This window comes from Bacillus rossius, chromosome 1 (assembly GCF_032445375.1).
Source record: "Bacillus rossius redtenbacheri isolate Brsri chromosome 1, Brsri_v3, whole genome shotgun sequence".
Taxonomy (NCBI): domain Eukaryota; kingdom Metazoa; phylum Arthropoda; class Insecta; order Phasmatodea; family Bacillidae; genus Bacillus; species Bacillus rossius.
In genome coordinates this window covers 370,607,377-370,635,117 of record NC_086330.1, presented here as the reverse complement: position 1 = coordinate 370,635,117, position 27,741 = coordinate 370,607,377, and the positions used below count along the sequence as shown (strand labels likewise).

The 27,741-nt window shown below is 39.2% G+C and overlaps 2 protein-coding genes across 5 annotated transcripts; one reads left to right on the top strand and one right to left on the bottom strand.

The window, feature by feature from the left end:
* Positions 1–1,429: 1,429 nt before the first annotated feature.
* On the bottom strand, positions 1,430–22,232 carry LOC134528449 (atypical kinase COQ8B, mitochondrial). The gene is made up of 11 exons (XM_063362069.1): positions 21,796–22,232; positions 17,483–17,686; positions 16,696–16,783; positions 15,620–16,050; positions 15,108–15,333; positions 14,236–14,360; positions 11,587–11,809; positions 10,228–10,368; positions 5,127–5,329; positions 3,749–3,901; positions 1,430–2,001 (listed from the first exon to the last, which is right to left on the bottom strand). Exons 2-11 carry the CDS (start codon positions 17,669–17,671, stop codon positions 1,723–1,725), a joined length of 2,058 nt encoding a protein of 685 aa, XP_063218139.1. The 5' UTR covers positions 17,672–17,686; positions 21,796–22,232; the 3' UTR covers positions 1,430–1,722.
* On the top strand, positions 21,812–27,211 carry LOC134528450 (protein yippee-like 5). 4 transcript variants are annotated; one of them, XM_063362070.1, is made up of 4 exons: positions 21,816–21,895; positions 22,272–22,404; positions 24,351–24,523; positions 26,556–27,211. In XM_063362070.1, the coding sequence occupies exons 3-4, from the start codon at positions 24,363–24,365 to the stop codon at positions 26,752–26,754; spliced, it is 360 nt and encodes a 119-aa protein (XP_063218140.1). In that variant the 5' UTR covers positions 21,816–21,895; positions 22,272–22,404; positions 24,351–24,362; the 3' UTR covers positions 26,755–27,211. The 4 variants fall into 4 exon arrangements, with proteins under 4 accessions (XP_063218142.1, XP_063218140.1, XP_063218141.1 ...); XM_063362071.1 differs by having other exon boundaries at positions 21,816–22,069; XM_063362072.1 differs by lacking the exon at positions 22,272–22,404 and having other exon boundaries at positions 21,812–21,895.
* The last annotated feature ends 530 nt before the right edge of the window (positions 27,212–27,741 follow it).

The following is a 27,741-nucleotide window of genomic DNA, read 5'->3' as shown; positions in this document are numbered from 1 at the left end:
TGACAGCAGGACCTTATCTTCCGGATGAATGGAGTGCATTCAGGACACGTGCTGTGTGCAAGGCACACAATAAGAGAGAGCAAACTAAAGTTTGTTGCGAAGAATGCAATCACTACGTGCCACTCCATGCTTCAAAATTGATCGCACTAAAACAAATTTTTAAAATAGTCTATTATCTAAAGTAATGATGGTAGGCTAACTGTATTCATTATCTTTTACATGTAAATTATATAAATATCCCAAAAAAAAATTAAAATAAATAAAAAAAAATATTTAAAAACTTGTTTACCAGTGTTAAGTATAAAATTTAAATATAAAGTTATGGAATCTGAACGAGTCGAGTATCCTGTACAATGGTTGGTCATAATGGCCTGTGTCAAGGTTGGGAAAACAATCCCACTTCACTGGAGTGAAAGGGTTAAAAATTTTTTTGGAAACAGACCCACTCTGATATCTTAACCAGTTTAAAATTGCACAATTCTTTTCTGAAGATCTGCACACCAATCTGCACCCAGGAAGGCGGGCCCTCAAGACTACAGTAACCAGCATACATGGGCAACTCCACTTGCTGTTTCCCCAGTTTACATTTCCTCGCTCATAGCATTACTTTCATTACTTCATTTACTTTTCAGAAGTTGGTTACTGGCTTCCAGTCCTCCAAGGTGAGGATCATACAAATATTTAGATTAACCTTAAAAATGACATGAATTTTGTGTATCCATGCTTATGTCTCATATATTCTGAAAGGTGAAACTTGTAATAGGGACATATATTATGTTCAACTTATGTTAAGGTAAGTAAAATTATTTTTCAAAGTTTATTTAAGTGGCATTAAATGTGTTTCCTAAAGCACTCAATGTTATAACAGATAAATGTATTCAACATAATCAAGGGAATCCAGGATGGGACCTGCCATGTCTTTGGGAACCCAAAATTCTCTCAGTATTTTCCTTAAGTGATTTAGGAGAAGCCATGGAGAACCCAAATCAGCTCTCGGACCAGGATTCGTCGGTATCAAGAAATAAACTGAACTAAGAATAAGGAAGGGGTTGGTGAAGCGATAGCTAGCCCACAGTTTCCATAAATACTTTATTAACAAGAGACTGGTTATGTGCACGACAGCATTTTCCTGAAGTGATTCAGGAGAAGCCATGGAGAACCCAAATCAGCTCTCGGACCAGGATTCGTCGGTATCAAGAAATCAACTCAACTAAGCATAAGGAAGGGGTTGGTGAAGCGATGCTAGGCCACAGTTTCCATAAATACTTTATTAACAAGAGACTGGTTATGTGCACGACAGCATTTTCCTGAAGTGATTTAGGAGAAGCCATGGAGAACCCAAATCAGCTCTCGCACCAGGATTCGTCGGTATCAAGAAATCAACTCAACTAAGCATAAGGAAGGGGTTGGTAAAGCGATTGCTAGCTCACAGGTTCCATAAATACTTTATTAACAAGAGACTGGTTATGTACACGACAACATTTTCCTTAAGTGATTTAGGAGAAGCCAACCCAACATTCTCTCAGCATTTTCCTGAAGTGATTCAGGAGAAGCCATTGAGAACCCAAATCAGCCTTCCGGACCAGGATTCGTCGGTATCAACAAATCAACTCAACTAAGCGTACGGAAGGGGTTGGTGAAGCGATAGCTAGCCCACAGTTTCCACAAACACTTTATTAACAAGAGACTGGCCGTGTGCACGGCAGGTGGGCGGAGTCTCCGCTAGCGGCCGGCCGCGTGGTAACGGGCGTATGCGTCCTCGAACAGGGAGCGGCACTCCATGCGGACGCGCAGCTTGGCGCACAGCAGGAACACGCCCGACAGCTTGCGGTGCAGCGAGTATATCTCCTCGGGCGGCGGGCAGAGCCGGTGCTGCAGCATGGTGGGCACCAGGCGCTGCACCTGGCGCGTCGTGCTCTGGGCCCCGAAGTCGAACCCCCGGGTGTCGCGAAACACCTCCCCCAGCACCATCACCGTGTCCACATGCGCCTCGTTCATCACCTGGCGCACACACACCCGCGCACGGTCATGGGCGTCGCAAGGGTGGGACTTCGATTGATTTAGTTGTTTGAGGAATATCCATCCCCTGGGAAAAAAAGCAGGGGGTCCGGGGTTCCTCCCCCGGGAAAATTTGGGGTTTGAAGATGCAAAAAGGTGGTTAGTAGGGATTTTTCTTTCCTAAATATTCTAATTATAGTTGGTTGCAATATATAATTTATTTTTTATAAAAAAATATTTTTAGAGAACAAAATTTTGAAAAAACACAGTTAATATATCTGCTGGTGCTATATCCACACAAAATCATTAATTTAAACATCAGGAGGAACTACGAAACTACGAAACTAAATATATTATTTTGAGGGGACGAAATTGAAGACTTTTATTATTGGGGGGGCGGAACGTAATCCCCCCCCCGGTTGCGACGCCCATGGTACAGTAGTGGTAGTGATGATTTACCATCAACAGCTCCAGCTGTCAGTGTTTCATGCATTTGTCACGAATATATGTTTCCAGACCAGCTCCGCGTTTAAAACTTTGTTAACACTGTCTGTGTTTCGTGGTTAGCTGGGTTTGTTTCAGGCACATGTCTACTGCCAGCGCACCAATCACAGCCGTCCAGTGCGGAAGCAAATACAACCTGAATGGTTCGGCCGAACAGGGCAATCGCTTCTCTCACAGACGGCCGCCAATTGAAGGGGAACAAACGCTGGCGTACCTGATTACAGTTTAATGAGCAATCAGATTTGTTTTTTTTTTGTTTTTTTAAATACATGCCCCTAAGTATTGTATAATCAATACAAAGAATTTAAATTCAAAAGAGACTAACTGCAAAAAACCTGATTCCGAGGAAATTCCCTCTTGAACATCCCTAGGCATGGCACTAACTAAATTCTGATTGAAGTACAATAACAAAGGTTTGACATTAGGGGAGATTTGACAGAATAATTATGAACATTTGGATTTGGGCCTTTTGAATTTCAGCTCTTTTAATTACTTTCATTCTTTAGTTGAGCAGAGTAATTCACTATACATAATTAAGAAAGAAGCATATGTACATTACCACACAAATTAAATGTGTTTTAACAATTAATGGAGGGTGTTACATACAGGAAGTACCAGAATATACCCCACTGTTACATACATCAACATTGGACATCTCAAGTGGTTATTCTCAGACAAATTGCAGTTTCATTATAAGTTTTAAACGAAAAACTAAAAATTATAAACTCAAACACAAAAATAACAAAGGTGAACAAACTGAGTAAATTTTCAAAATCGTCACGCTCAAAGACCTCAGTTATAAACATGTGTTACTAGATATCGCTGAGCCACAGATGTCAATGCTCTAGTGAGAAGTGAAGCAACTGTGCTCACCAGGGGTTGGGTGACTTGTTTGAGGTCTGATTATGGTAAAGTGGGGCACTGACAAGTCATATTATACAAACACACAATTTAATACGGCATACTGCATCTTTGGTGCGACTTTAAAATTGTGTCGAGGTTAATCTAAAACTGAGATTTGATTTTTAGGAACCGGAGCCGAACCGAGAACCAGGAAAAAAGCAGAACCGACACATAACAACCAGAAACACAAGTTTGATTATTCAGAAGTGGGAAGAGACACATCACAAAGTTGCACAGTGGGAAACGGAGCTCGCAGGAATGTGACTGCAACCTGCCGGCACCTCACAGTCTCACTGGCGTTTAGAGAGCGCTGTCCGCCAAGAGACGGCGAGCTGCACGCTACCTTGGACTCGTATCCCGTGAGGAAGCCGATGTCCTTGGAGAGCCGCAGGACCTTGTCGCGGTCCCCGTCGGCCGCAGCTCTGATGACCTCGATGTACTGGTCCATGAACTCCCGACTGTACTCCCGCGAGGCTCCGAAGTCCAGCAGCAACAGCTGTTCGTCAAGCAAAACCCCTCTGAGGATTCGTATCGCAGCAGTCCCGCTAATCCTGACCCATGCTCTATTGAACATCCGGTCAATCCCGACAGGATTTATTGATAGGGCCATGCATATTTCGCGAGAAGATTCCGAGATTAGTTATAAGTATAGCCACGGAATTTTCGTGCATTCATTTAGTCGCAAGCTAGAATGCAAACCTCCACACTGTCGCACTGTGTTCATGATTGGCACGCAGTTATCTGGACACGCCCCTCTACGACCGTGAGCCAACAATGTCCAGCTAAGAGAGAAGTAAGCGAATCACAATAACAAGGATAAAAATGTTCTCGCTAAGAAATCAACCAATGGGAAAGTAAACATGGGTCGAGCACACCTATAACTTTGAATTCTATCCTGAGGCCAGAGGAATCCGCGAAATTTCCGGGACTCTAGTTTTAAGTTAAAACACTGTAGCATCGTCTGTGTGCCGTGATTGGGTGAGTTTCTGTCATGAAAAAAAAAAAATTTTTTTCAGTTTAACCATCTACAACTTCTTATTGTGTGCATTTTAAGGCTTCTGGACTCTCGATGATCCGGACAGAGTCGCGTCCCACTCAGTCCGGATGGGCGGGACTCCACTTTACAACGTTCTTAGAACATTATAAATTGCATTATAGCGCCAAGCATTATTGGGCGTTGTGTTGTCCAAAGTGAGGACGCAATTGAAGTCATGAACTACTGTTATGAAAGTATTGACATGATAATTAGAGGTGTATGAAATTCACAATTGCGACAAATGCTAAATAGATGCAAAATTTTTCAATTACCGCGATTATTTGCGATACTTCAACATTTATTAAATACGTAATTTCAAAACATGCAACTGAAATCCCCAAAAACCGCGAACTCCATTTTAAAATTCACTCCGTCATTACTTAATACCTATGTGCGTTGTGCATATGCTTTAATTATTTACAACAACAAAATCAACAAAAATAAATGCGAGTAAACAATTTTTTTTTAAATGCTACAAAGTGAAAAAAATCACAAAATGGAAAATGCTATAAAATGCTAAAAATAACATAATACATGCTATAAATTAAATTTTTTAATGCTCTTTTCATATACCTTTAATGATAATTCAGAGTTTGCACGGTTGACATGAACACTTAAAGGCCAGATACACAGATGAACCACGCAAGGTAACGGGAAGAGCAGCGGTGCTGCCCCCGAGCGTCACCTGGTCGGTGTCCGGGTTGTAGAAGAAGTTGGACCAGTTGGGGTCGGTCTGCATGTACAGGAACTGAAACAGCTCCTTGAGGCACAGCTCCATCACGAGGCGGGCGACGCGGTGGCGCGCGGCGGCATCCAGGCCCGCGCACTGGTCCACCGGCATGCCGTCGATCAGCTCCGACGTGAACACCTGCCGCGTGCTCAGCTCCTCTGCAAGCAGTCGCAGTCGCACCACGCTCGCTCGCGGCGATCTCCGAGCCGCACCACCACCAACAGCCATGTATCCAGTACGTCACATTCACAACTACAACACGCAGAACCTACACTCGTTGTTTTAGCTTGTGTGCGTGAGTTTTATACACCGATGGACCAACCAAATCCTTAAATACCATCCTATTTTTAGTATTCAAAGAATTGAACATTTGAGGAAAAAGATTCAAGGAAAAACATTAAAGAGAATAAAGTAAACTAAAAAAATTTACACTGATAACCTCCAAAGTTTACTAGGTAAATTTTTTTTTCCCTTCATATCTATCTTGTTACCATTCCCCAAGATGGTGTACTTTTAACACGTAATTACATAAAATAAAAATATGTATTTATTATGGAAACTAAAGTTTGTGAAACATACGTTTAAAAGGTTGAATGTATACTGTATGAATATTCATATTTTCGAATGTGAATAATAATCTATTTGTATTCGATTCGACCTCAAATACTAACACATTGAAATAACGAATATTTGTTTGCTTATGAAGACCTCGTATACCTCGTGAGTTTGTCATGGTGAGATTAAGTAATTTGTGTGATATAAATATGTACCCTTTTTTGATGTCATAATCGAAAAAATTGAGTAAACAATTCAAAAGATGGCATATTTTTCATTTGAAACTTGAAAATAAAATATTATTTGTATTCTTTTTGTCACACGTGCCAGAAGTTGGAAAAAATAAACGCCAACAACCTTGGACGTTGGACTACATCACCACAAAACACGGACACTCCATTGAGATGGGCATAAAAGAAGTAATCATATAGCTTCAACACAGAATAAGCGATAGCCTTGGAGGTATGTGTGCCCTCAAAACAGCTCTGCATACCAGCAATGCATTGCCCCCAGCTAGTGCTAAGTTCACGATCAGGAAAATTATAATAATTTGAAAAACGAAATAGTTTAACTTAGATCCTAATGCCACCAAAGCGATACCAAAAATAGCAGAGACAAATAAACAAATTAAAGGGAATTGAGTATAGGCAAAAATTTAAAAAAAAAAAATCAAACAAAATGTTTTTTTTTTTTTTTTTAGAAAATTCAAAAGCTTGTACCAATTGGATGATCTGTTTAAAGCTAGACACATATCCTAACCAGGTAATACATAGTAGATTATAACTGATAATATAAATGATTAAAAAAATCCAAAAAAACAATTAACACTATCAAAATATTTTGACTATACCAATCTCTTAATAGCAATATTGCCACAAATTAAAATTAGGCTATAACTATAATTTATAAATGTTCTTTATAGAGTTCAGTATACAGACAATAAGAACTCTTGCCACAAAGTCAAAAAAACTCTACATACTGAGGCCTTACTTAAGGCGCTCGAGTTTAAAGTCGGGAGCCGCAGAAGGGTGTACCAACTAAATGCAGTGAGAAGTACGGTCCCTAGGCAAAAAAGAATGACCTGGATAATAATTGAAAACATCACTGCCTGTTTACTATTTAATATTCCTGCTTGGCATCGGCTTGGTACATTAAAATACAGAACCATTTACACAAATCTACAGAAGATCTAGATCTCGCATTAAAGAAAAGGACATCTAATGTAATCACATATTATAAACACTATATTACGGGTAATTTTACAAACATTTAGAAAGGTTAAGTTTTTCCCTAACAGGTCCGTTGATTACACTGCTGGATGACGTAATTGTCTATAAATGTTATTTAGGCACAATTCCCAATATTTTGGTCTAACCGGACTCTCGTTTCGACGTAATTTTGCGAGTCTCACATCCCGCACCACAGCAACGTGATAAGTCTGGCTTGCAGTTTACGTAAATTCTCACGTAGCGTAAAAAGGAGAAGTCGAGTTTATTTCGCCACATTACGATTCAAGAAACTAGCAAGATAATGAATTTGAGTTTATGATCAGTCAAGTCTCTCTGCTCATAGCTTTTCCTTAAAAAACCAACCCGGTGCCCGGTTGTTAATAGCGGTTGCGTCGAGGCTTACTTGTAGTTGCGCAGCATGGTGGACGATAACCCGGGCTGGGCACTGGTCGATGCGTAGGTGAATGGAACAGCCTTTCCATTTTAGCAGCGGCGCAACACGCCTGCACCCGACGAGCCGAAGTCGACTCCACCAGCCGCCAGCACCGTCTCCCCGCTCGCCAGCCGCAGACCGTCGCAGGTTAACGCGTCACCATGACGTCATAAGGCTTCGCGCGCCGCGCGGTGTTGGCTCGCGGAAACACACACAAGCGCAGCGCCGTGAATGTCCGTAATGCTTATGTTTTAATCAATCTTCAGGACGAAAATGAACCAAGTGCCAAACAATCTATCATAACATATGATATAATTAATAACCAAATTAAAAGGAGGCGTGGCAAACGCCTCAATACTAATTATGAAATTATATTATAAGGTAAAACCTTATTAGAAATTCTCATTAATTTGTTTTACATTTTCGATGGTAATTATTATTCTTTGACTTTATGCTATGCTTTTGATTATTTCATTAGCGCTGAGAAACTTTTGTAATCCATGGACAGTTCACAGCAATATCATTTAAAACATTTTATTTTCGCTTGTGCTATGGAAATAAGTTGGAGAGTTACATTTTTTGTTCGTTCTAGGAAAAGAATCATGGAATTATTCTGATGTGACAGACATGAAATTCATAGTCTTGTGTAATTTTGGTTGTTTTACACCACTAATTGATGGAAATGATTGGCTGCTATGAGTTAATTAGCAAGCTGAACTCGTGGTTATAGTTGTGCTGATATTATTTTAATATAGCACCATTTCAAGACTTCTCAACATGGACTTTACTTTCGTCCCAGTAAGCAGCTGGAGGAAGTGGATGTAAACTGTATATTGTTCATACGCACTACTATTTCTACGAAATATGCAACAGTTAAAAGTTATTGTACGTTGGAGTGATAATATTTCATGAGCTGTGTTAAAAGTGCAAAGTTAAATGAAGAGGCACTATTTGCGTGACATGATATGTGTTAAGTGTATGAAATTGGTGGATGTACAATTATTTAATGCATAGCTATAAGAAGAGGCGCTCTTATTCATCTGGGAATAGAATACGTCGCAAATGTTCCTGATTGCACGAGCCTGATCTACGCCCGAACCAAGACACGAAGGATCTGCATCCTGAGAACTGTCGAAGACCAAAAATGCGTTGGAATATATTGAAGTTTCCCTACGGAGGTGTTTAGATTGACTGCCTCTGTATCTCATATTGCAAGAATTATTTGATCGGCAGCATTGTATGTTTCAAGGGTTTTTATGTTCTTACAATGTTCAACTCAAGGTATTGTGACTTAGGATTTAAGTATGTAAGTGTTCCATGTGTAGTACTTAGTTTAGTAGTTTTAGTGTTGGTAGCTAAGGCATTCAAGATATATGTAGCAGCATAACTGAGCATGCTAACAACTTTGAAATCACATTTGTTTTGCCTGCACTCATTAAACTTACAGACCAGTGTTCAAGATAATTATTGCTTTGTCCTTATTTATGATGTTATCTGCCAGAGCTAGAACCGAGTGCAACCAAGTTGGCTATAAAGTTTAGAGTCATTTGTTTTGCTCTAGTCAAATTATATATTTAATTGTATTTAACGTAGAGTCATACACGAGACTGCAAAGCAGTACTCAAACATACATATTGAATGCCCTCCATTATGAGTTCTGTTTGTTTAAGGTGTTAATGGTTCGTAAAGAAGTTGAGACCAACATAATTTCTGTGGCTAATACGATTCTGTTCAGGAAGTTGTCACGTTGTAGGGTTTTGTTTTGGTTTTCAACAAAATACATTTAACTTCAATTCAAGTAATTTATTATTTACGTAACCTGAGAATAGACAGATACTTGATAAGGTGTTCAGAATTAACTTTTACTATACGGCGCCCAACCTATAATTATTTACATGAGAATATTTTCATTACCCATAATGCAGGTGTTGCTTAGTGAAGAGCAGAGTCTATTAGTGAATGGTGTATAAGTCTCAACACTCGCTCACTCACCTACACGTTCAAGGTTGGGGTTATACACACACTCACACACAAGGCATTCTTCACCACCTCATAATATGAAAGTTCACGAGCTCAAATATCTCCTGCCGAGGTGGTACCTTTTCTTAAATTATTGACGAAGTTCATTCAAAGTATTTGAGCTTCCCTTCCATGCTGCCATTCCAGTTAAGCCAAGGTTTTATGTATTTCTAAAGTTGTGTTTTTGTATTTTATATTTAGAGTACCATTTATTTATATGTAAAATTACACATATATATTACGCACACATGGACAACTACATAATTTTTAAGCATTCGTAAAATAAAATTGGAATGACTTTATAGATCCAAGTTTATTCTGGGTGCTAACATATTTTCAAATATAAAAAATATTTTTTACACTGTGTTATTATTTCAATACTATTTATATGAATCGAAAAATCCAGATACAACATTAAAAGTCACAAATCATTATACTTACTTGTTACTTCTTATAAATTTCCTTGTAATGGTTCTTTGTAGGCTTTCAGCCATGTCAGCCAAGAGTGTAAGGTATCTGCTTTGAATAAACTGTACATAGAAACTAAATCAATTTTTTTTTCTAAGTATTTAAACCATATTTTAAGGTTTTAAATTAGAGCCTAAACTAAAGATTTAAGGATTGTTTATTATATTTTAATGGTCGAAATGAGATGATTTAAGTGAATTTCACTGCATTTCGTGTTTTGGATGCAGCGATGAATTGACTTCCATTTCGGTGTTAGCCGGGTATTGACTACAGTTTCGCTGTTACTTCGGTGTCATCGCTCTTCAACATGTAATCTTGCCTCTAGTTACTGGGGAGGGGGTGCTGCCCTCACCTATGACGTCGGGCACGTAGTACTGCGGGTAGTCGCGGAGCAGCTCCTTGAACCTCTTGGTGCACTGCAGCTCGCGCTCGTAGTCCACCTCCCAGGCCAGCTCCCGCTGGGCCACCGCCACGATGTTGTCGATGAACAGCGCTGCGGGCACGGCCACGGGAACATTCCGTGACGACCGGGCTGGATGGCTTGCCGCCGCCACACGCCACACACCACACATTACATCCCCCGTAGTGACAGCTACGCATTATGCTGTCGGGGTAAGTGCAGGGCAATACGACAAGTTGAGAGCAGGTTGTGATGTTCAACCACGTTTTCTTTTCTACTTGCACATACTAATCCAGAGTCAAAGAAAATTGCTACAGAAAAAACTGTGATTTATAAAGGCATTTCTTCATTTTATCGATAAGATAATTTCTTCAAACTATTAACGCACTCTCACACACACACTATAACCCCGATTTTACGAACCCTGAATCCAACGAAGCAGCGATTTTACAAATACATTCTCAGGAACCGTCAAAAAATCAGAAATGTTGACATCAAAACATAAATAATATGAAAAAAAACCACAATTAAAGATTATAAAAATATATATATATTTTTTTGCACAATGTATATTTTGTGTGGGCTTTAATACTTTCAAATATGTTGCTATAAGAATAACAAAAAAAATCTGACATTTCATTAAAAAAAAAGCAATGGCAGCAGCTTCTGCGACATAAGTGAGCGTGCATGAAGCCCGTGCAGCTGCCGGCACGATTGCTTCTTTAAGCAACTATTCTCATTGTACTGGCGAAAGCAGCAGCATCATGATGTACTGCTTACCCCTCCCTCCCCTTGTAACATTCTTCACAGGCAGACACACAAACCATCTTGTCTACCCTTCCTAACATTCCAATATTCCCTCCCCTCCTAGATCCTTCCCTCCACTCAAACCAAGTGTGCGACAAAAGCCAGAACATCACACAGTGTTGTAAAGTCCATTCCCCAAAAAATAAATATTTTTAAGGCCCACACACCAGTTTTGCAAGTGGACAACTCAATTATAGAGCTATCTTCTATAGCCCAGTAAAATCGCTGTTCTAGTGTACTAACATTTAAAATTGAAGAAGAAACTTAGGTTGACATGAAGGGTTAAAATTGGCCACCCCTCATTTTATGAAGGTAGCGATTTTACGAATGCAATCCGTGGAACCGTGCGCATAGTAAAATCGCTGTTCTAGTGTACTAACATTTTAAATGCTAAATAAAACTTATTACGACTCGAAAAGTAAGAGCAGAGGGATTAGCCTTTCATATGCTATGGTAATAGTTATCTGCTACTGAAGGCAAGAGCCCGACGCGCCGGCAGCTCACCGTCAGGGAACACCCTCCACACCTTGAGGATGCCCACCAGGTTGTCTATGTCGCTGGTGATGCCGCGCGCCACGCCGGGGTACTGTATCTTCATGGCGGCCTCGCGCCCGCTCAGCAGCGTCACGTGGTGCACCTGGCCGATGGACGCCGCGGCGAAGGGCTTCATCTCGAAGTGCGCCAGCTTCCGGCGCCAGTCCGCGCCCAGCTCCGCCGACAGCACCTTCTGCAGCGAGGTTCAGAACACACGTCCGGGCGTGTGCCGTACCACCAGCATGCTTGCGGCAACTCATTGCATGCACCAGAGTATCCACACCAATCATTAAACAGCAAATAAAATAACTGAGCACCTGAACACATGCTTCACGGAATCCGAATTCCTAGCATCTGAGATTACAAGAATTGTATTTAAAAGAAAATATGATTACCCTTTCTTTCCGTTTGGTCGATTATTGCTTGTGGTAAAATTTACAAATACACACATTTGTTTGAAAATTTAGTTTTCAGTGAATTTATTTTTATCTACTAGTCATTTTTATAATTTTACATCTAAAGAAAGCTGAACAGTTAATTGAACGCCCAATTACTTTGTGGAAACTTGTACATCCAAATTAATGCATAATCGTCACACATTTTATAACTATAATCAAGTTTGAAAAGTAGAGGTGCGACTTTATGCAAAAAAAAGCATATGTAGAATCTCGTTATAAAGTACATTAATAAAGCCTCAACTTTTATACTTAGTAATGAAAGTACTTTGTTCTGAAAGTTACCTTTAAAACGTAGTATTTTTGAATTTTTAAAAATAAAGTAGTAGGGGATCAAATGTTACATTAGCTTGGAAGCAAATATCTGTAAAAGAACAAGAATTTAAAAAAAATTACCAAACTTAATACAATTGCCTAAATTCTAGGCCTACATATACAAAATGACAAATAGGTTAAACTATATTGCAGATATGTACATTTATTGGGATAGAATTCCCTCGTCATCTCCTAGGTGAAGTCTCTTGCGACCAGCAGATAAAGATGACCGTTCATACAGTTTAATAATTTTTTCGCGATCTTTTATTATTGTTGACAGTGTAGTGGGCACCAAACCAAACAACCGTGCCACATCTGCATTTTTCCTGCCTTTGTCTCTACTTCTTTTAAAATTTCCTCATTTTCCTTCAAAGTAAACTGCTTGCGTTTCTTTTTATATTTTTGGCCATCCACCCTGATTAAAATATTCAATCAACAATATTGTTTTCCTCATGCCACGTCAAATGTAAACAAACATCTCATCCATAGATAACCATAGCTCCGCACTAGTAGCATGCGTCGCGAGCATGGCTGTGCCAGGCAACATTCCGACCTTCGTGGAAAAACAAAGCGTGTCGGCCATGTTGTGACACCAAACAGTTCAAAAATTAACCTGCATAAATTAACATTATTGGATTTTCTATTTTGTTTATAATTTAAAATATAATTTTTATTTAACGTTCATATCTGCGGTAATTTAAACTTTTAAAACGTGCTCTATAAATAACCGAAAGATGGCGCAGCTAAAAACAATTGTCTTGTTTAGATCGTCTCGTGCACTAAGTGTGTGATCCATGGAGGAGGACGAATGGCACGTTATACTATACTATGATTCTATGAATCGTTTATACAATGTTTGTTTACATTTTATACTTGTTAACGATTCTTGAAAGTGATAAAAATTAATCGTAATGTACATTTATATTAAAGAACCCCTGCGCAAAATCAGTAACTATCATGTAAAATTTTCCTGATAACTGGAAAAGAATGGTTATTGAAAGGTAGGATACGTTTTTAACGTTAAAGTGAAATATTTTTACATTGTTTACATTGGTGTTTTGAGCGGGAATTTTAAATCATACGTTGAACTGAAAGATACGTTATTCTGAAGTACGTTGTAACGGAATTTCACTGTATTTTGTAAGGTAAAGTTATTCATAAAAACAAAATCTATTCATGAAAAGTAAGTTGATTTAAAAAGTTGTGTACATATACAAAAGGACACCAAACACTTTAATTTAATAAGTCGTGCAACAAAAAATTTTTTGTTTAACTTTAAATAGAAAACTGAAAACAGTGACCCGAACGTGAGCCGGAACTAACACATAACTATCATAGTATGTACACACCACGAAAGAGTGCAAGCTATCAATTCTATGGTGCAGGCTATCAAATGTAGTTACGTATTTCCGATACTACGTACGCACACTCTATGTGGGAATCAACGTAACCAAACATGAATTATGCCCACTAGTGCTGGCTACCATTTTTATGAACTGTACACAGCGGCGACAAAGACAAACAGATAAAGGTTATAAAGCTAGAAAACATCTTTAAAAGAAAATTTACGCATCAGACAACTTCGTATTTCTGATAATTAAGTAAGTAAGTGGTAATATCCTAATAAATATTAGATTTCAACTTTAAAATACATAATTTTATACGGGAAAACTACTTACACAAAGCGCTCTAACAGCAGGACCAAAAACATCATTTCTCCAAATTTTGACTCCTTAAAATAATGGTGCGACGATTATGCGTGTGCGACAATTACGAGGATAAAACATGGCAATTTGATGGTCGCAATAAAATAATCCAATTTAAAAGAAACATCTGATGATGCCCTGACCTCGACCTGCCACACGGGCATGAAGTCCGCGGACTGGCGCACCCTCTCGAAGGCCCTCTGCAGCCCGGGGCTGATGATGGTGTTGTCCTGGATGCTGAGCAGCTGGCCCAGCTTCAGCGCGGCCCCTGCGCGCACGCACAGGCACGGCTCTCAGCTCCCACACGTCCAGTGGATAACCATCCCGGACCAACACACACTCTAGAGCGTGAACGGCATCAAGCGCATTCCAGTCGATAGGTACACTCTTTCATTACACACCTTTCTAAAAAAGAAAATACTTTATTTATATACATATATAAAAAAGTCTATCTCTGTCCATTTTATCCGAAGCGAATCCCTCCCGGTCCAGAAACTACCCACATCTTCCTCTTCAGGAGCAGCTACGGTGCACGCCCGTACTTCCTCAGCCAATCACAGGCCCAGGTTAAAGCAAGGTGACCCATGACCACTCCGAGCTAGCCGCGAGTCGTCTCAAACATGTTGGCACTGCTTATTGACAAGGAACCACAATCCAATTCACAAGCCTTTTCATGTGACTTCCATATATTTTTTCCAAGAAATCCTTTTCTGCCAAGAAATTCTTAACAGTTCCAATTAAATTTTGATATGCATTTAAAACACACATGCAGTTTGAAAAATTTTAATGCAGTTGGCAGATGGTGTGGAAAAATAATATTTGTGTGAATAATAATTTTTAAAATTTGCACACAGATACAACGAGTTAGGTACATTTATTTCAAGCAGAACTTCCAGAGTTCACGATATGTAAAAAAAGCTACATCAAAACACCCTAGAGACAACCCAACACAGGAGAGATTAGCTTTTTCTGTTTAATGAAGTTGGAAGACACTTGCGTAGCTGGATGCACTGACCTCTGACCTTGCAGAGCGTGTTGACTATTCTCTCGGCGTTGGCCTCCGACAGAAAGGCGGTGTCGAGCGTGTCGCTGACGGAGGGCTGGGCACGCTTCCCGCCCAGCGACCTGCGCGCCATCTCGGCCAGCGCGCCCGCGCCCAGTCCCGCCGCCAGGCCGCCGAACGACATGAAGCGCCCGACCCGCGACGCAGGCACGGACCTGGCCTTCGCCAGCGAGCTCAGCTGGCAGCCACATGCACAACAACCGTCACATTCACGGAGACTGCAACAGGCTACACCGCTCAGATATTGTGAACTATCAAGTGAATGATTCACAAGTCAGCATTGTACATACACATATACATTACAATACCGCAGTACTCAGTACTTCAACAACTAACAAACTTGCATTCAAGAACAACAGCTCTCGGCTACATTCCTAAGAAGTGCTACAGGGAACCAGCCTCCATAAGTATTATACCAGTTTCCGATCATTAGTTCCAACACACAGGTTCTCAGCAGTACTCACTGTTTGCTTCTGCTTCGGCCTGAACCTAACTTCGGGCCCTACGCTGTTGGCGGTGTGCTGCGAGGATGTGGACAACCCTTGCGCAGCGGCCTGCAGTTGGTGGGCGGCTCCGCTCTGAGACCTCGAGTCCGTGCCGTTGGCGGGCGGGGCCGCAGACTGCGCGGCAGTGGCCGTGCCCGACGGGGAGGGACCACGCCTCGCTCCCGGTGCGCTGCCGACGTCTCTGGAGCTCACGCTCAAGTCGATCCCCGTGGCCCTCGTGAACTGCTGCTCCGGCGTTGCCTTGTTGTTCGACGGGGGACTGCGCCCTGCCCCCGACACGCTGCTGACCACTCCGTCTTCCGCGGCTTCCCCGAGGCCCGCTCTCGGGTCGACGCCCGTGGCCCTCATGAACTGCTGCTCCGGCGATGCCTTGCTCTCTGGCGGCTGACCTGGTGGTTATCACACACCAGGTACCGCTCTCAGTCAAGCACTCTCCGCTTCCCTCTAGGCCTCAACTGACGGCTAGCCCAGTACTTCAAGACTCAAATTCTACTCTTAAAGTAAATGCAAAGTCAAATAAGAGATCAAACCTATTCTTTGAAAAACATAAATTATTGGTTCTTAAATTAATAACATTTCATTTTAAAGTACACATTAGAAAGACTAAATTTGTGAGTTCCTTAATTAAAATATTTTTCGTTTTAACAAAACGAGCTCTCTTGAATTGTTGAGATTTCTGCCCAAAAGTAACTCCTTTGAGACTACTAGTATCATCACCGAAAATATTCTCTTTAATGCTCGGAAAGAGAGCCCCATTGACGCAGCGACAGAGCAGAGGAAGCGCTCGGAGGAACCAACTGCCCAGCCGCAGGGAAACACATGGTGAAGGAGTGGCGGGAGGTAAGGAAGGGGTAGACCTAGAAGGCAGCACCAACAAATGTCAGATTCTCCACTGCGGCCAAAACTTCCCATCTGAACCAGCCGGGTTTCAAACCCAGGTCACCAGAACAAGTGGCATGTAACTGAACAACCCTGAAAAGTATAAAAGATGAACCTAAACTTGTTTATGTTAGGTGACAGGACAGTTCAATTACCTGCGGAATACTTGACGTACTGCTTCACGCCCTCGACCACCATGGACGCCCTCTCCAAGGTCTCCCTCACGTTCTTCACCAGTCTGTCCTGTGTGGACGACAAGTGCTCAGAGCTGGGCAGTGTGCGACGAGAGGTACAACATACTAACTGCCTACCTACTATTCTGTGCAAACAAACTCAAAAGCCATGCACAGAATCTTGCAACCAAAAATTTTTTTACGGAGTGAAAACATTTTCAATTGCACATGAGTAATGTTCTGGTGAATATAATATTAAATAATTAACAATTTTTTTTTTTTTTTGTAAACTTTAAAAGATCTGCATTTTCATGGAAGCAAAATGACACTTAAAAGAAGTGCCCTTAAGACTAGTGGGAAAAAAAATTACGAAATGCTGACATGATGAAATTTATATTTATGATTTATATATTTCAGTAGCGTAGCCAGGATTTGTGTATGGGGGGTGTTAAGAAGCATGCCCCCCCCCCCCCCCCGTATTAAAGCGGAGGGTCCACCCCCGGGAAAATTTGGATTTTAAGGTGTGAAATAGTGCTATTTTAGCAGTTTTCGGTACTTAAATTTAAATATTGTAATGGTATAAATTTTATTAATTTTAATATGAAATTTGTTTGAGTGATGAATAAGAAATTAATTAAAGATTCGGTGCTAAGGGGGGGGGGGGGGGGGGGGGTTGGACCCCTAAACCTCCCCCCCCCCCCCCCGGCTACGCCCCTGATATATTTTAAGAAATGGCATAAAGATTGAACTAATGGCTTCACAGCCGTACCTGGGGGAAGCCGTGCTCCACCCTGCTCCTGAGCTGCGAGGCTGCGTCCTCCAGCAGCGTCCTGGCACTGCAGTTGTGCCACAGCTGCCTGTGTCGCTCCTGCTGCATGCGCGCCAGGGCTGCCAGCACGCTCTGCAGGCCGCGCAGCACGCCCGCCGCGTCGCCGCCGCGCTGCTGCTCCCCCGACATGCCGGCACGCCTCGCCTGGCACGCACACACACCTCCCGCTAACCCCTCCCCGCTCCTCGACACAAGTGCTGGTACCCAACTACGATCACTTATTTATCCTGGAAGCACAGAAGCATAATGACCAGGGTGTCCACAAGGAAAAAATATTTCGTACCAACTTAGGCGAGAAAAAAGTACTAGATTAGAAAAAAAAAGTACTAAATTATAATTTGTTATGGTTTTTAACAATTTAGGAAGTTATTATGACATTGCAATGCTCGAACTTAAATATCACACCACACACACATAACATACATTCCGTAGTTTTTTTTAAAAATAATTACGCTTAATAATAAAACATATTGGAGTTACAATAATATTATTATATTAAAGAAAAATGTACTAGATCTGTACTAAACCACTAAAAAAGTTACAAAAGTACTAGATCTAGTACGAAACTACTAACTGTGGACACCCTGATAATGACTAGAGACCGAAAAAATTCGCAGATTCATTTTCACGACATGCTAGAATCCAAACAACTGTACCTTTATATTGCTTCTCTGATTGGCTCACAGTATATCTGAAGGACTTTAGAGCCAATGGAATTAACTTCAACCAAAAAAAAGTATCGAATCGCAAGCGTCTCAGTTGACGGGTTTCACGTGTCAGTAGCCAATAAGCATGTGGCATTTGCCCGAGTGTGTAGGGGGATTGTGGAGTCTATCCTAGAGGTCATCCAAAGCACGAATTTTTTCAGTCTCTAATAATGACACATTCTATATTATCTTACAACAAATATTGCTGTCTCACATAGATCATGTGTAATAAGAATATATACCTTTTGTAAAGTATCCCAGGTAAATTTAAATCCTGAAGAAAAAAATATAGTATATATAATTAAGCTTTTTAAAATATTAAGTTTGATAGCAAACATGTGTAATTCAATGGTTTTTTGCTGGATGGAAGTAAGCGTTTACTCTTTAGTACAGTCTTGTATTTGGTGCAAGCTTTGTATTGTTTGCTTTACGCATGTTTCATTGTAAGCATAAATGTGATTACTGATGAGTGTGCCTGTTAGTTGGCAGCGCTGCAACATACCAAAACTGCAAAGGAAAAGGACTCGCAAACATGGCGCGCAGATTGCAGTAATTATAAACAATGAGGCCTAGAATCTGCGCGTCATGAGTAAGAACAGCTGAGAAGTGAGGAGACGGCTGATATTCCTTCCTCTCCCACCTCGACAGGCATCAAGGTCCGCTACAAGGAGTCGTCCCAAGCACGGTTCGGTCAGCTGGGTCGATCAATCGCAGAATGTTGGGAACACATGACTATCACGTAGATTGCTAGGGACTGGGAAAATTAGCATCTTGCTATAGATCCTATTTTTTGATGTGACGTCTAATAAATCGATGAACACCGGCTGCACGCTTGAAAAAGTGTCCCGTTACACACATTGTCCCGTTGTTATGATGTGTACTGTTACGCTCATTGTACGCTTGCGCTGCATCTATCTCTCTTCCACTCGATTGGAACAACCATCGATTTGACTTTTTAGAGGCACATTAAACTTGAAACACTCCCATTCGTTTCCTACTTTTCCTATCATCGTCCTATTCTTAACAGAATAACACAGATTGGAAGAAGTTAAATAGCAAACATGTATAAAAGTTATAGTTAAAATAATCTCTTCATTAAAGTAATAAACATATTTGAATTAATGAGTGAAATAAAAGTAAATTTATCAATTAAATTGTAGATTTCATTTCACTCCTTCTTTGTGTCCATACAAAATAGTGATAATTCAATAAAAATGATTCAATTTTATTCATAAAAGTATGCAATAATTTCATCAATGTTTTGTTATGACGTAACGTTAAACTTTCGTCCGTAAACCGACTTCACAGACAACCAATTTTTTTTTCTTATTTACACTTAAGATGATATTTTTTTTTTCTAATTTTCAGCATAAATGATATTTTAGCTCATTTTCTAAATAAGTTTAAAATCAGCCAAATAACCTGGGAAGGACAAAACAGGTTCAGCGAGTGGTGAGTAAGGGTAGGAAGGTGCTGGGGCTGCTTGGCAGGACCCTGCAGGGGGCAGGCAGGAGGGTAAGGGAGAAGGCATACTCCACATTGCTCAGGCCAGTGTTGGAGTATGGAGCTGTGATCTGGGATCCCTGCAGAGTGACTGAGGTAAGAGAGCTGGGTAAAATTCTAATGTCGCCGCTTTTCCGTAAATTAATAATAAAATTCCGAAAATACATTAGTACTCAAACACTAGAGACATTACTGTATTTACCCTGAAAACAGTGTTTCTAAGTTCCTATTGGTTTCTGAAAAATCACAGTTTGTAGCTTACTTTACAATACCTGTGTAATGATGTGGTGGTCGCCATTTTTTTGCTTTCCTGTTGGATCTATGTGTACATGATTTGACGAACTTTAGTCAAATAATGAGAATGGTCGATTACGTTAGGTTAGCTAAATTAAAATTACTTTAAAACATTGTGGTCGGTTCGTTAGGTTAGTAAAGCTACATTAAAAATACTGTACAATATTTTTAATGACCTAAACAACCGTTCAGACAATTTCCCAGTTTTTTTTAATGTGACTAACTTAACCTAATCAACCATCCACACTATTTTAAGTATTTTAAATGTAGCTCAACGATTCTCTCATTTCTCCGTCACTTAAGTATATGAAAAATGATTTGGACATCTTTCAGGCATGTTTTTATCCTAAAATATGTGCAATTGAAGTTGCTTGTGCGACCTGTGACATTCTGTGAACTTCAAAACTATTCGAGGCATGGAATGGACTGGTGTGAACTGTTTGCTACACTACATGGTAATTACAAAACAACCATTAAAAATTAATTTACAGTATTTTTAATGTAGCTATATACTAAACTAATGGAATATTTTAAAATAATTTTAATGTAGCTAACCTAACATAATCAACCATTCCCAAAATATCACCGAAAACCCACGAACGTGGCTCAAGAATGGACTGTTAGGTTTGCCAATAAGGGAAAGCAAAAAAAAAATGGCGATGGCTACATAAATGTGTGTTACAATATAATCTGTGATTTCTCGTAAATCAGCGTTCTAAGGGTAAATAGAGGAATGGCTTGGTGTTTGAAAAAATATATATACATAATTTTATCATTTTATTATGGAAAAGTCGCAACATAAGAATATCACCAGGCACTGGAGAAGGTGCATTGTAGAACAGCGAGATGGGTGATGGGTATGAGGAAGCGAAGGGAAGGGGTATAGTCTGACTGAAATAATTAAGGAGTTCGGGTAGGAAGCATTATAGGGGAGGAGGATGGCAAGATTGGTCAGGCTGTTTAGGTAATAAGGGATGAGTGGGAGGGGACAACTGGGAACTAGGGTGCAAAAGGAGGGTATAAAGGACAGAGAAATCACAGGTGGAAGCTCCAGAGGGAATGGAGGCAAACGAAAAGATGTAGGAAGGTCAGGAAGGGAGTGTAATGGGCTAGAGGAAGGAATGCTGGGGTGATAGATGCAAGGAATCTGAGGTAACGACTTAAGGATGGTGGAGAGTAATTAGGGGGGGACTCATTGTCACTGGACGATAGTCCAATTGCTAGTGTAAATCACATCAAATCAAACCAATCCAAGTAAAAATGAAAAAGGTAATTGTGTATTGCAAGTTCACTTGTCTCGTCCATCTCACAGCTAATGACCTGCAAGTTGAAGAGTGTACTATTAAAAAAAAATGTTAGTGTAAGTATTACTTTTCTTGTTTCCCTAAAATTGACAGCAGGCGATAGAGGAGTGTAATGGGGTCGAACAAGCATACCATCATAGGTCAAAATGTTAAAATTGTCCAGTCTGATATAAGAATAGATTATTCCTACGGTTATTTACCCAGTTCTAACAATTCAAACAATCCATTTCCATTCTTTTTAAACCATTTTGATTATTTAAAATTTATAATGGTCCATACTGGTACCTACCTACCCAAAATACACACTATTACATAATATTCCAAACTAAAAGAAAAGATGAGATGTAGTAAAAATAGCTGGGTTTTAATTTCAAATAATTAAATTGTGGTGATATATCAATATCAGTAGTTGTTTACATAATATATATAAAAAAGTGAAAATTACCTGCCCTTTTTCCTCGCAGTTCGAAACGCGCCGTCAGCTTGCCGTGTCGTGCCGCCGATAGTTCGCAGCCAGCTGTCTTCCGATATCAGATAACCATACCGTAAACTGCCCGAGAACTACTTAGACTATATTAATTAATATATATATTCTCCATTATACCATGTGTTTTCTCATCGTTTGAAATAACACACCTCGAAAAGTTGTGTTAATATTTTGTGGACAAAAGTTTGAATTCATGATAGATTAGTTAAGGAGATGCCATCTATTCTTAAAGGTTCTAAATTAAATAACTTATTCAGTTGTATCTTTTTTAGATTTTTGATGCTGGTCAATTGTTTTGCTTATTAAATTATAAAATGTTTCCCCACTGATCTCTACCATTTGTCAGGTTGATGCATATGCATATATTACGTCGTCTGCTAGTTTCCGCCATGTTTGGTTATTGTTTATCGTGATCATATGTTCAATGTTTACAGCAAACCTTACGTGCTTTGTGACGGCAAACAAAGCTTGAATTTTGTTTACCTAGTTGATTGATAATATTGATATGAAGCTGGTGGCTGCAATTGGGAGTTGAGCGTGATTGCCTAATCTTAAAGTAAATTACAGGTATGGAAGATATAGTAGATTTCTAGAAATTAACTTTTTTTTTTCTATTTGTTCAAATTTCACATATGACTCTTATTAGCATTTGTATTTTGTACCATAACAGGCAGATAGCTTTTTAGTTTTGCTAACTTAAGTTTATTGCACCCATTAGATATTAGATTGTTAAAAAATGACAATGACCACAATAATATAACATCATATCTGTTTAGTTTCATCGTTTGTTTCATTTGTGTTGTCAATGGTGGTTGTTTTTCTTTGTTTACTGTTGTTGCAGCTGTCTCGTCAGTAGTAGTATAGATCCCGATACCATAACAATATTAATTACGTCACCAACATGGCAATTCTGATGTCATTTCACAGTCAATATTGCAGTACAAGCAAGGAAATATGGGGGGGTTTTGAGCAGGGGAGCATTGACATATTTGTTTTGCACAGAATACATTTTTTTATTAAACTAACTTTCAGGTATCATATTCTATAATATAATCTCGCCAGGTTTGGTATATTTTGCAATACCATAATTGAATTATTCGGTAATTTTCTTACGTCGCGACTTTTCCATGAATAAGTTATTTAATTACAAAAACCCTCTTTTTAAATACTAAGGACGTTCCTCTATTTACCCTGAAAACAGTGTTTCTAAATTAAAACTGGTTTTTGAAAAATACCAGTTTTTAGGTCACATTACAATACCTGTGCATTGATACTGCCTGCGCAATTTATTGTTTTCCTGTATGGGCCTGTATGTTTGTTTACGAGAACTTTAGTCAATATAGGTATTACGTTAATAATTAAAGTAGTTAATATTGTGAGTATTGCAATTATAATGAAATTTTTTAAAGATGTTCCTTTATTTTACCGTGTAAACAGTGTGTTTCTTAATTCCCTACTGGTTTCTGAGAAATCACAGTTAGTACTTCAATTTTATAGCCTATGCAGTGAAGCTGCTGCTGCAATGTTGTGCATTAATTTTAATGCCAATCCTGTGGTTTTTCATACATAAGAACAAGTATATTTTATATTTGAATATTCTAATACAATTTAATGTAAATAATAACTTTAAAAAAATTACTTGAGTCCCTGCTGTGGATGCAAACAAACTCAAGTGTCAACCCTTGACAGGAAATATTTTTTTAGCAGTATGGAGGTGCAAAGGGCCTTGTTGTTAAGTGCAGTAGCACGTAACCTGTTGTTTAAAAGAAATTATTACATTTGATACATGCAATGAAATTTCCTTTTATATTTCAGATATAAAAAAACTGAAAACATAAAAAAAATATTACTATATTATTTAGTCCCAACACTGTTCAAAACCTAATTTTGTTTCTGTGGTTTTTTCCTAAACACTATTTTTAGGACATGAAAAAAGGGCTCAAAACACTTTTTCGGAATAACTTTTAGACATTAAACTTTCGGTGCATATTCTTGAAAGGACTCAAGGACTTGCATTACACCTTTGTCAGTTCTCTGCCTGTCTAATGTTACTGCTCAAATCTATCTCTCAGTTGCCCTATGCACAAGAAGAAGACCAAGCACCAGTCCAGAGGAGACACCGCGCTAGAAGCACCAGCGAGCATCACACTTATCATCCCGCCTCACTGACACAGATTCACCTCTGACTAGGAAAGCCTCTATAAAGACAGTCCTCTGTATGCAATATTTTTCCTTGTATTGCTTATTCTCTGCTATAAAATACTGCATGCAATACTGTAGTCAAATCTCGATAATTAACCAACAACACCGAAAACAAATTACTTTTAAGGCCCTCCCTGGCATATTGAGTTGATCTACGTTTATTTTAAAGATTTTGATGATGCTCTTGTGTTGAAAATTCAGTTACGTTTGTAACGAACATAAAAAAAAAATTCTAGTTCCGTCATACCTCGGGAAGCAGTCAGCAGTGCCGGCGACTGCAAGTCGGTGTTGTGCGACATAATGTGTTCCAGCTCGGAGCGAGGATGGGGAGGATCTTCCTGGACCACATCGGGGGTTCGAGGCTGTTCTCGTGTGCGTCCTGCGACACCATCCTGACCAACAGGAGCGAACTCATCAGCACGAGGTTCACGGGAGCCACGGGCCGGGCGTTTCTCTTCAACAGAGTCGTTAATCTGAACTACAGGTTCGTAAACTTTTGTAAATGCGTGCGCAGTTTAATGTACTCGAGCCATCCACACGTAAAAAAAAGTGAAGCTGAAAGTAATATTTTTCCCCTTAAGGTGTTTGATTTCAGCAGTTGTTCAGAATGTGGCTGGTTATACTTTTTAATCAACAATCCTGAATCTATATCCAAAATAATTAAATCATGTTTACAAAAATAGTTATTATTTAGTTTTCTTACATTACTTTTTTTATTTATGAAATTTTACCAATATCTCCTTTAATAGAACTCTTGTTGGAATAGTTTAGGAAGAGTGGGGAAATTTATTGAATTTTAGAAGGTTTAAAGAATTAATAAAAAAAATTTACTTGAAATGTCTTGACCTCATTATTTCTAACTTGAGTTGTAGTTGTATTACTCGGAAGACATAGTTACCGGGTGGTGGTCGAGAGACCCATGCTTCTCTAGGGTGGATTTGTGGGACGCGGGGTAGATGACAAGGAAGACTGTGTTGCGCATCTACGCAAGAAGGCTTACGATGACAAAATCTCCCAAGATGAGGGTGTCATCCTGTAAGTTCTGTCTGATTCTTGCTATGTCTACTGTGGTGGAAATCGCTACGAGCGTGACACATTCTTATTAGGACAGGACTAGCGGTCCGCGAGTATTCCAAAAAAAAACTTAACATTTGTGAATAGTATTGATCCAACAGTTAAAATAGAATAATTTTGTAACTATTAATTACTAATGGATACAGCAAATATTGAATTGAAAAAAAGTTGTGTATGAAGCCAAGATGATTTATTGAGAAATTTATATTTGTTTTTTGCAACATCATAAAATATATTATTTTGATATGTGACAAATTATCTATGATTACAATTAAAATTTATAATAATCTATTTTTATGTATATAATCACTTTGATCAATAAGACAATTTCCAAAACCAAAAATTTTATTTGTTTAAGAAAATTTATTGCCTGTTATTTATTTTCTTTCGTTTTACACATCTCTATTACGAGTCCATATACGACTTGATGTAAGCTTTTGGACATAACATACGCTATTGCTAAGCACATGTATGTCTGTAGAAGAAAACTACAATAAACACAAATGACAAAAACACAAATAAAGCAAAAAATTACTGTTGTCAGGATATAAACACCACACAATACTCCACAACAGGAATATGGTCAACAAAACAAAGAAAAAACAAAGAAAAATGGACTAACAGAACGAAAAAAAACCCACAAATGATGACAGCACAAAAATACCGAAACCAAAAAATTCAGCACAACAGTTGAAATGAGACAAAGACACAGCAAAACGAAAAGACAAAACAAATACAATAGTTTTCCAAAAACAGAAGAGAATGAAAAAAAAAACCACAAATGATGACAGCACAAAAATTTTGAACCCAAAAAAATTCAGCACAATAGTCAAAACGAGACAAAAACACGACAAAACGAAAAGACGAAACAAACACGACAGATTTCTAAAACAGAAACAAGCGACGTTTCGGGAACTGCTATCTGCTCCCGTCCTCAAGCAGAGACGCACATGGTACGAAAACACAGGTGCGAGTCGCACCTGTGTTTTCGTACCATAGTATTTTTGTGCTGTCATCATTTGTGGGGGTTTTTTCGTTCTGTTAGTCCATTTTTCTTTGTTTTTTCTTTGTTTTGTTGACCATATTCCTGTTGTGGAGTATTGTGTGGTGTTTATTTCCTGACAACAGCAATTTTTTGCTTTTTTTGTGTTTATGTCATTTGTGATTTTTGTAGTTTTCTTCTAGACATACATGTGCTTAGCAATGGCGTATGTCCAAAAGCTTACATCAAGTAATGCACTCCCATTGCACAAATCTTTCAAAGATAATAGAGTCCATATACATTTCACTCTTTTCCATGTTACATTATTTTAGATCACGTTTTCTTGGACTTCTGTGGAGAGTGTAAGGAAATAAAGTTTCACTGTATGTTAAAGATATGGGATATTCAGATGGGAACATCGGAAGTCTGTGTCGGGAGCGGGGGCTGGCGCCTGTTGCAGCGACGTGCAGGACCGGGTGATGCTCACGGGCCGCCACATGGTGCGGGACGTGTCCTGCAAGAACTGCGACGCCAAGCTGGGCTGGATCTACGAGTTTGCGACGGAGGAGAACCAGCGCTACAAGGAGGGGCGCGTGATCCTGGAGCGGGCGCTGGTCACCGAGAGCGACGGCATTGAGGAGCACATGGGCGACGACTGAAGCCCGGGGGGCTCCCTCCCTCCCGCTCCCGGGGACACGGACCTGCGCGTTTCCAGAATACTCACAGCTGCATGCACACTGGGTTCACCTTGTTCGTCAACCGACGACCGCCAAAGTCAAAATGTTTCTATTTTCAGTTCAACTATTTCATGCAAAATAAATCACGGAACTACACGGATTCACGATATTTATGAGTAAAAAATTTTTTTTGTGAACAACTGATTTTTATTCGCCTTCATCTTAGAAATTTATTGTAAAAGTTAGTTTGTCTAATATTTATCGAATTTTTTTTTTTTTTTTAAAGTGTGTGTGTAACTTTGTATGCAGTTAATATCAGTGTGTATCTGAAAGTATGTACCACTATCTATGTTGAGTGTACAACAATGAAGCATTTAAAACTTTAAAAAAAAATTTTTGTAATAAAACTTTAAATACATAAATATTACTGTGTATGGTAGTGCCATGTTTGAATGCTATCTTGTTTGTTACATGTGTTTTTTATACAACCCTTGTTTGAAGCGTGGCAGATTGGACACATGACTGTTGTTTGGACGTTTTTGTGTTTAGTTGTCATAATTTACTTTTCAAGCCTTTCGATGACAGCATTATCTCATTTTGAGTGGAGTAGTTGCTATTCCTTGCTCTTCAGGGTTCAATGGTTCCAACTGGGCTCAGCAAACAATTGGCAAAATATTTCCTTTTTTTTTTTGTCTCCTTTTTCTGAGCAACAAGTGTTTAATTACATATATTCAAAGAAATATAGTGGTCACTTGTTAAATTGTGTTAGCTAATATTTTATACCTAGTTCGGTTGAAGCCAAAATGTCTATACCTGCCAAAATATCTGTATGTTCTTCATGTAAAATTTAAATTTAAATGTTTAAAATATAGTAAAATATAAAAAAAATTACCGATCCAATTACCGGTAGATTCTTTAAGAGATCTGAAAAGCGATACTGAATGGATTCAGTACTTTGTGTAAATAATC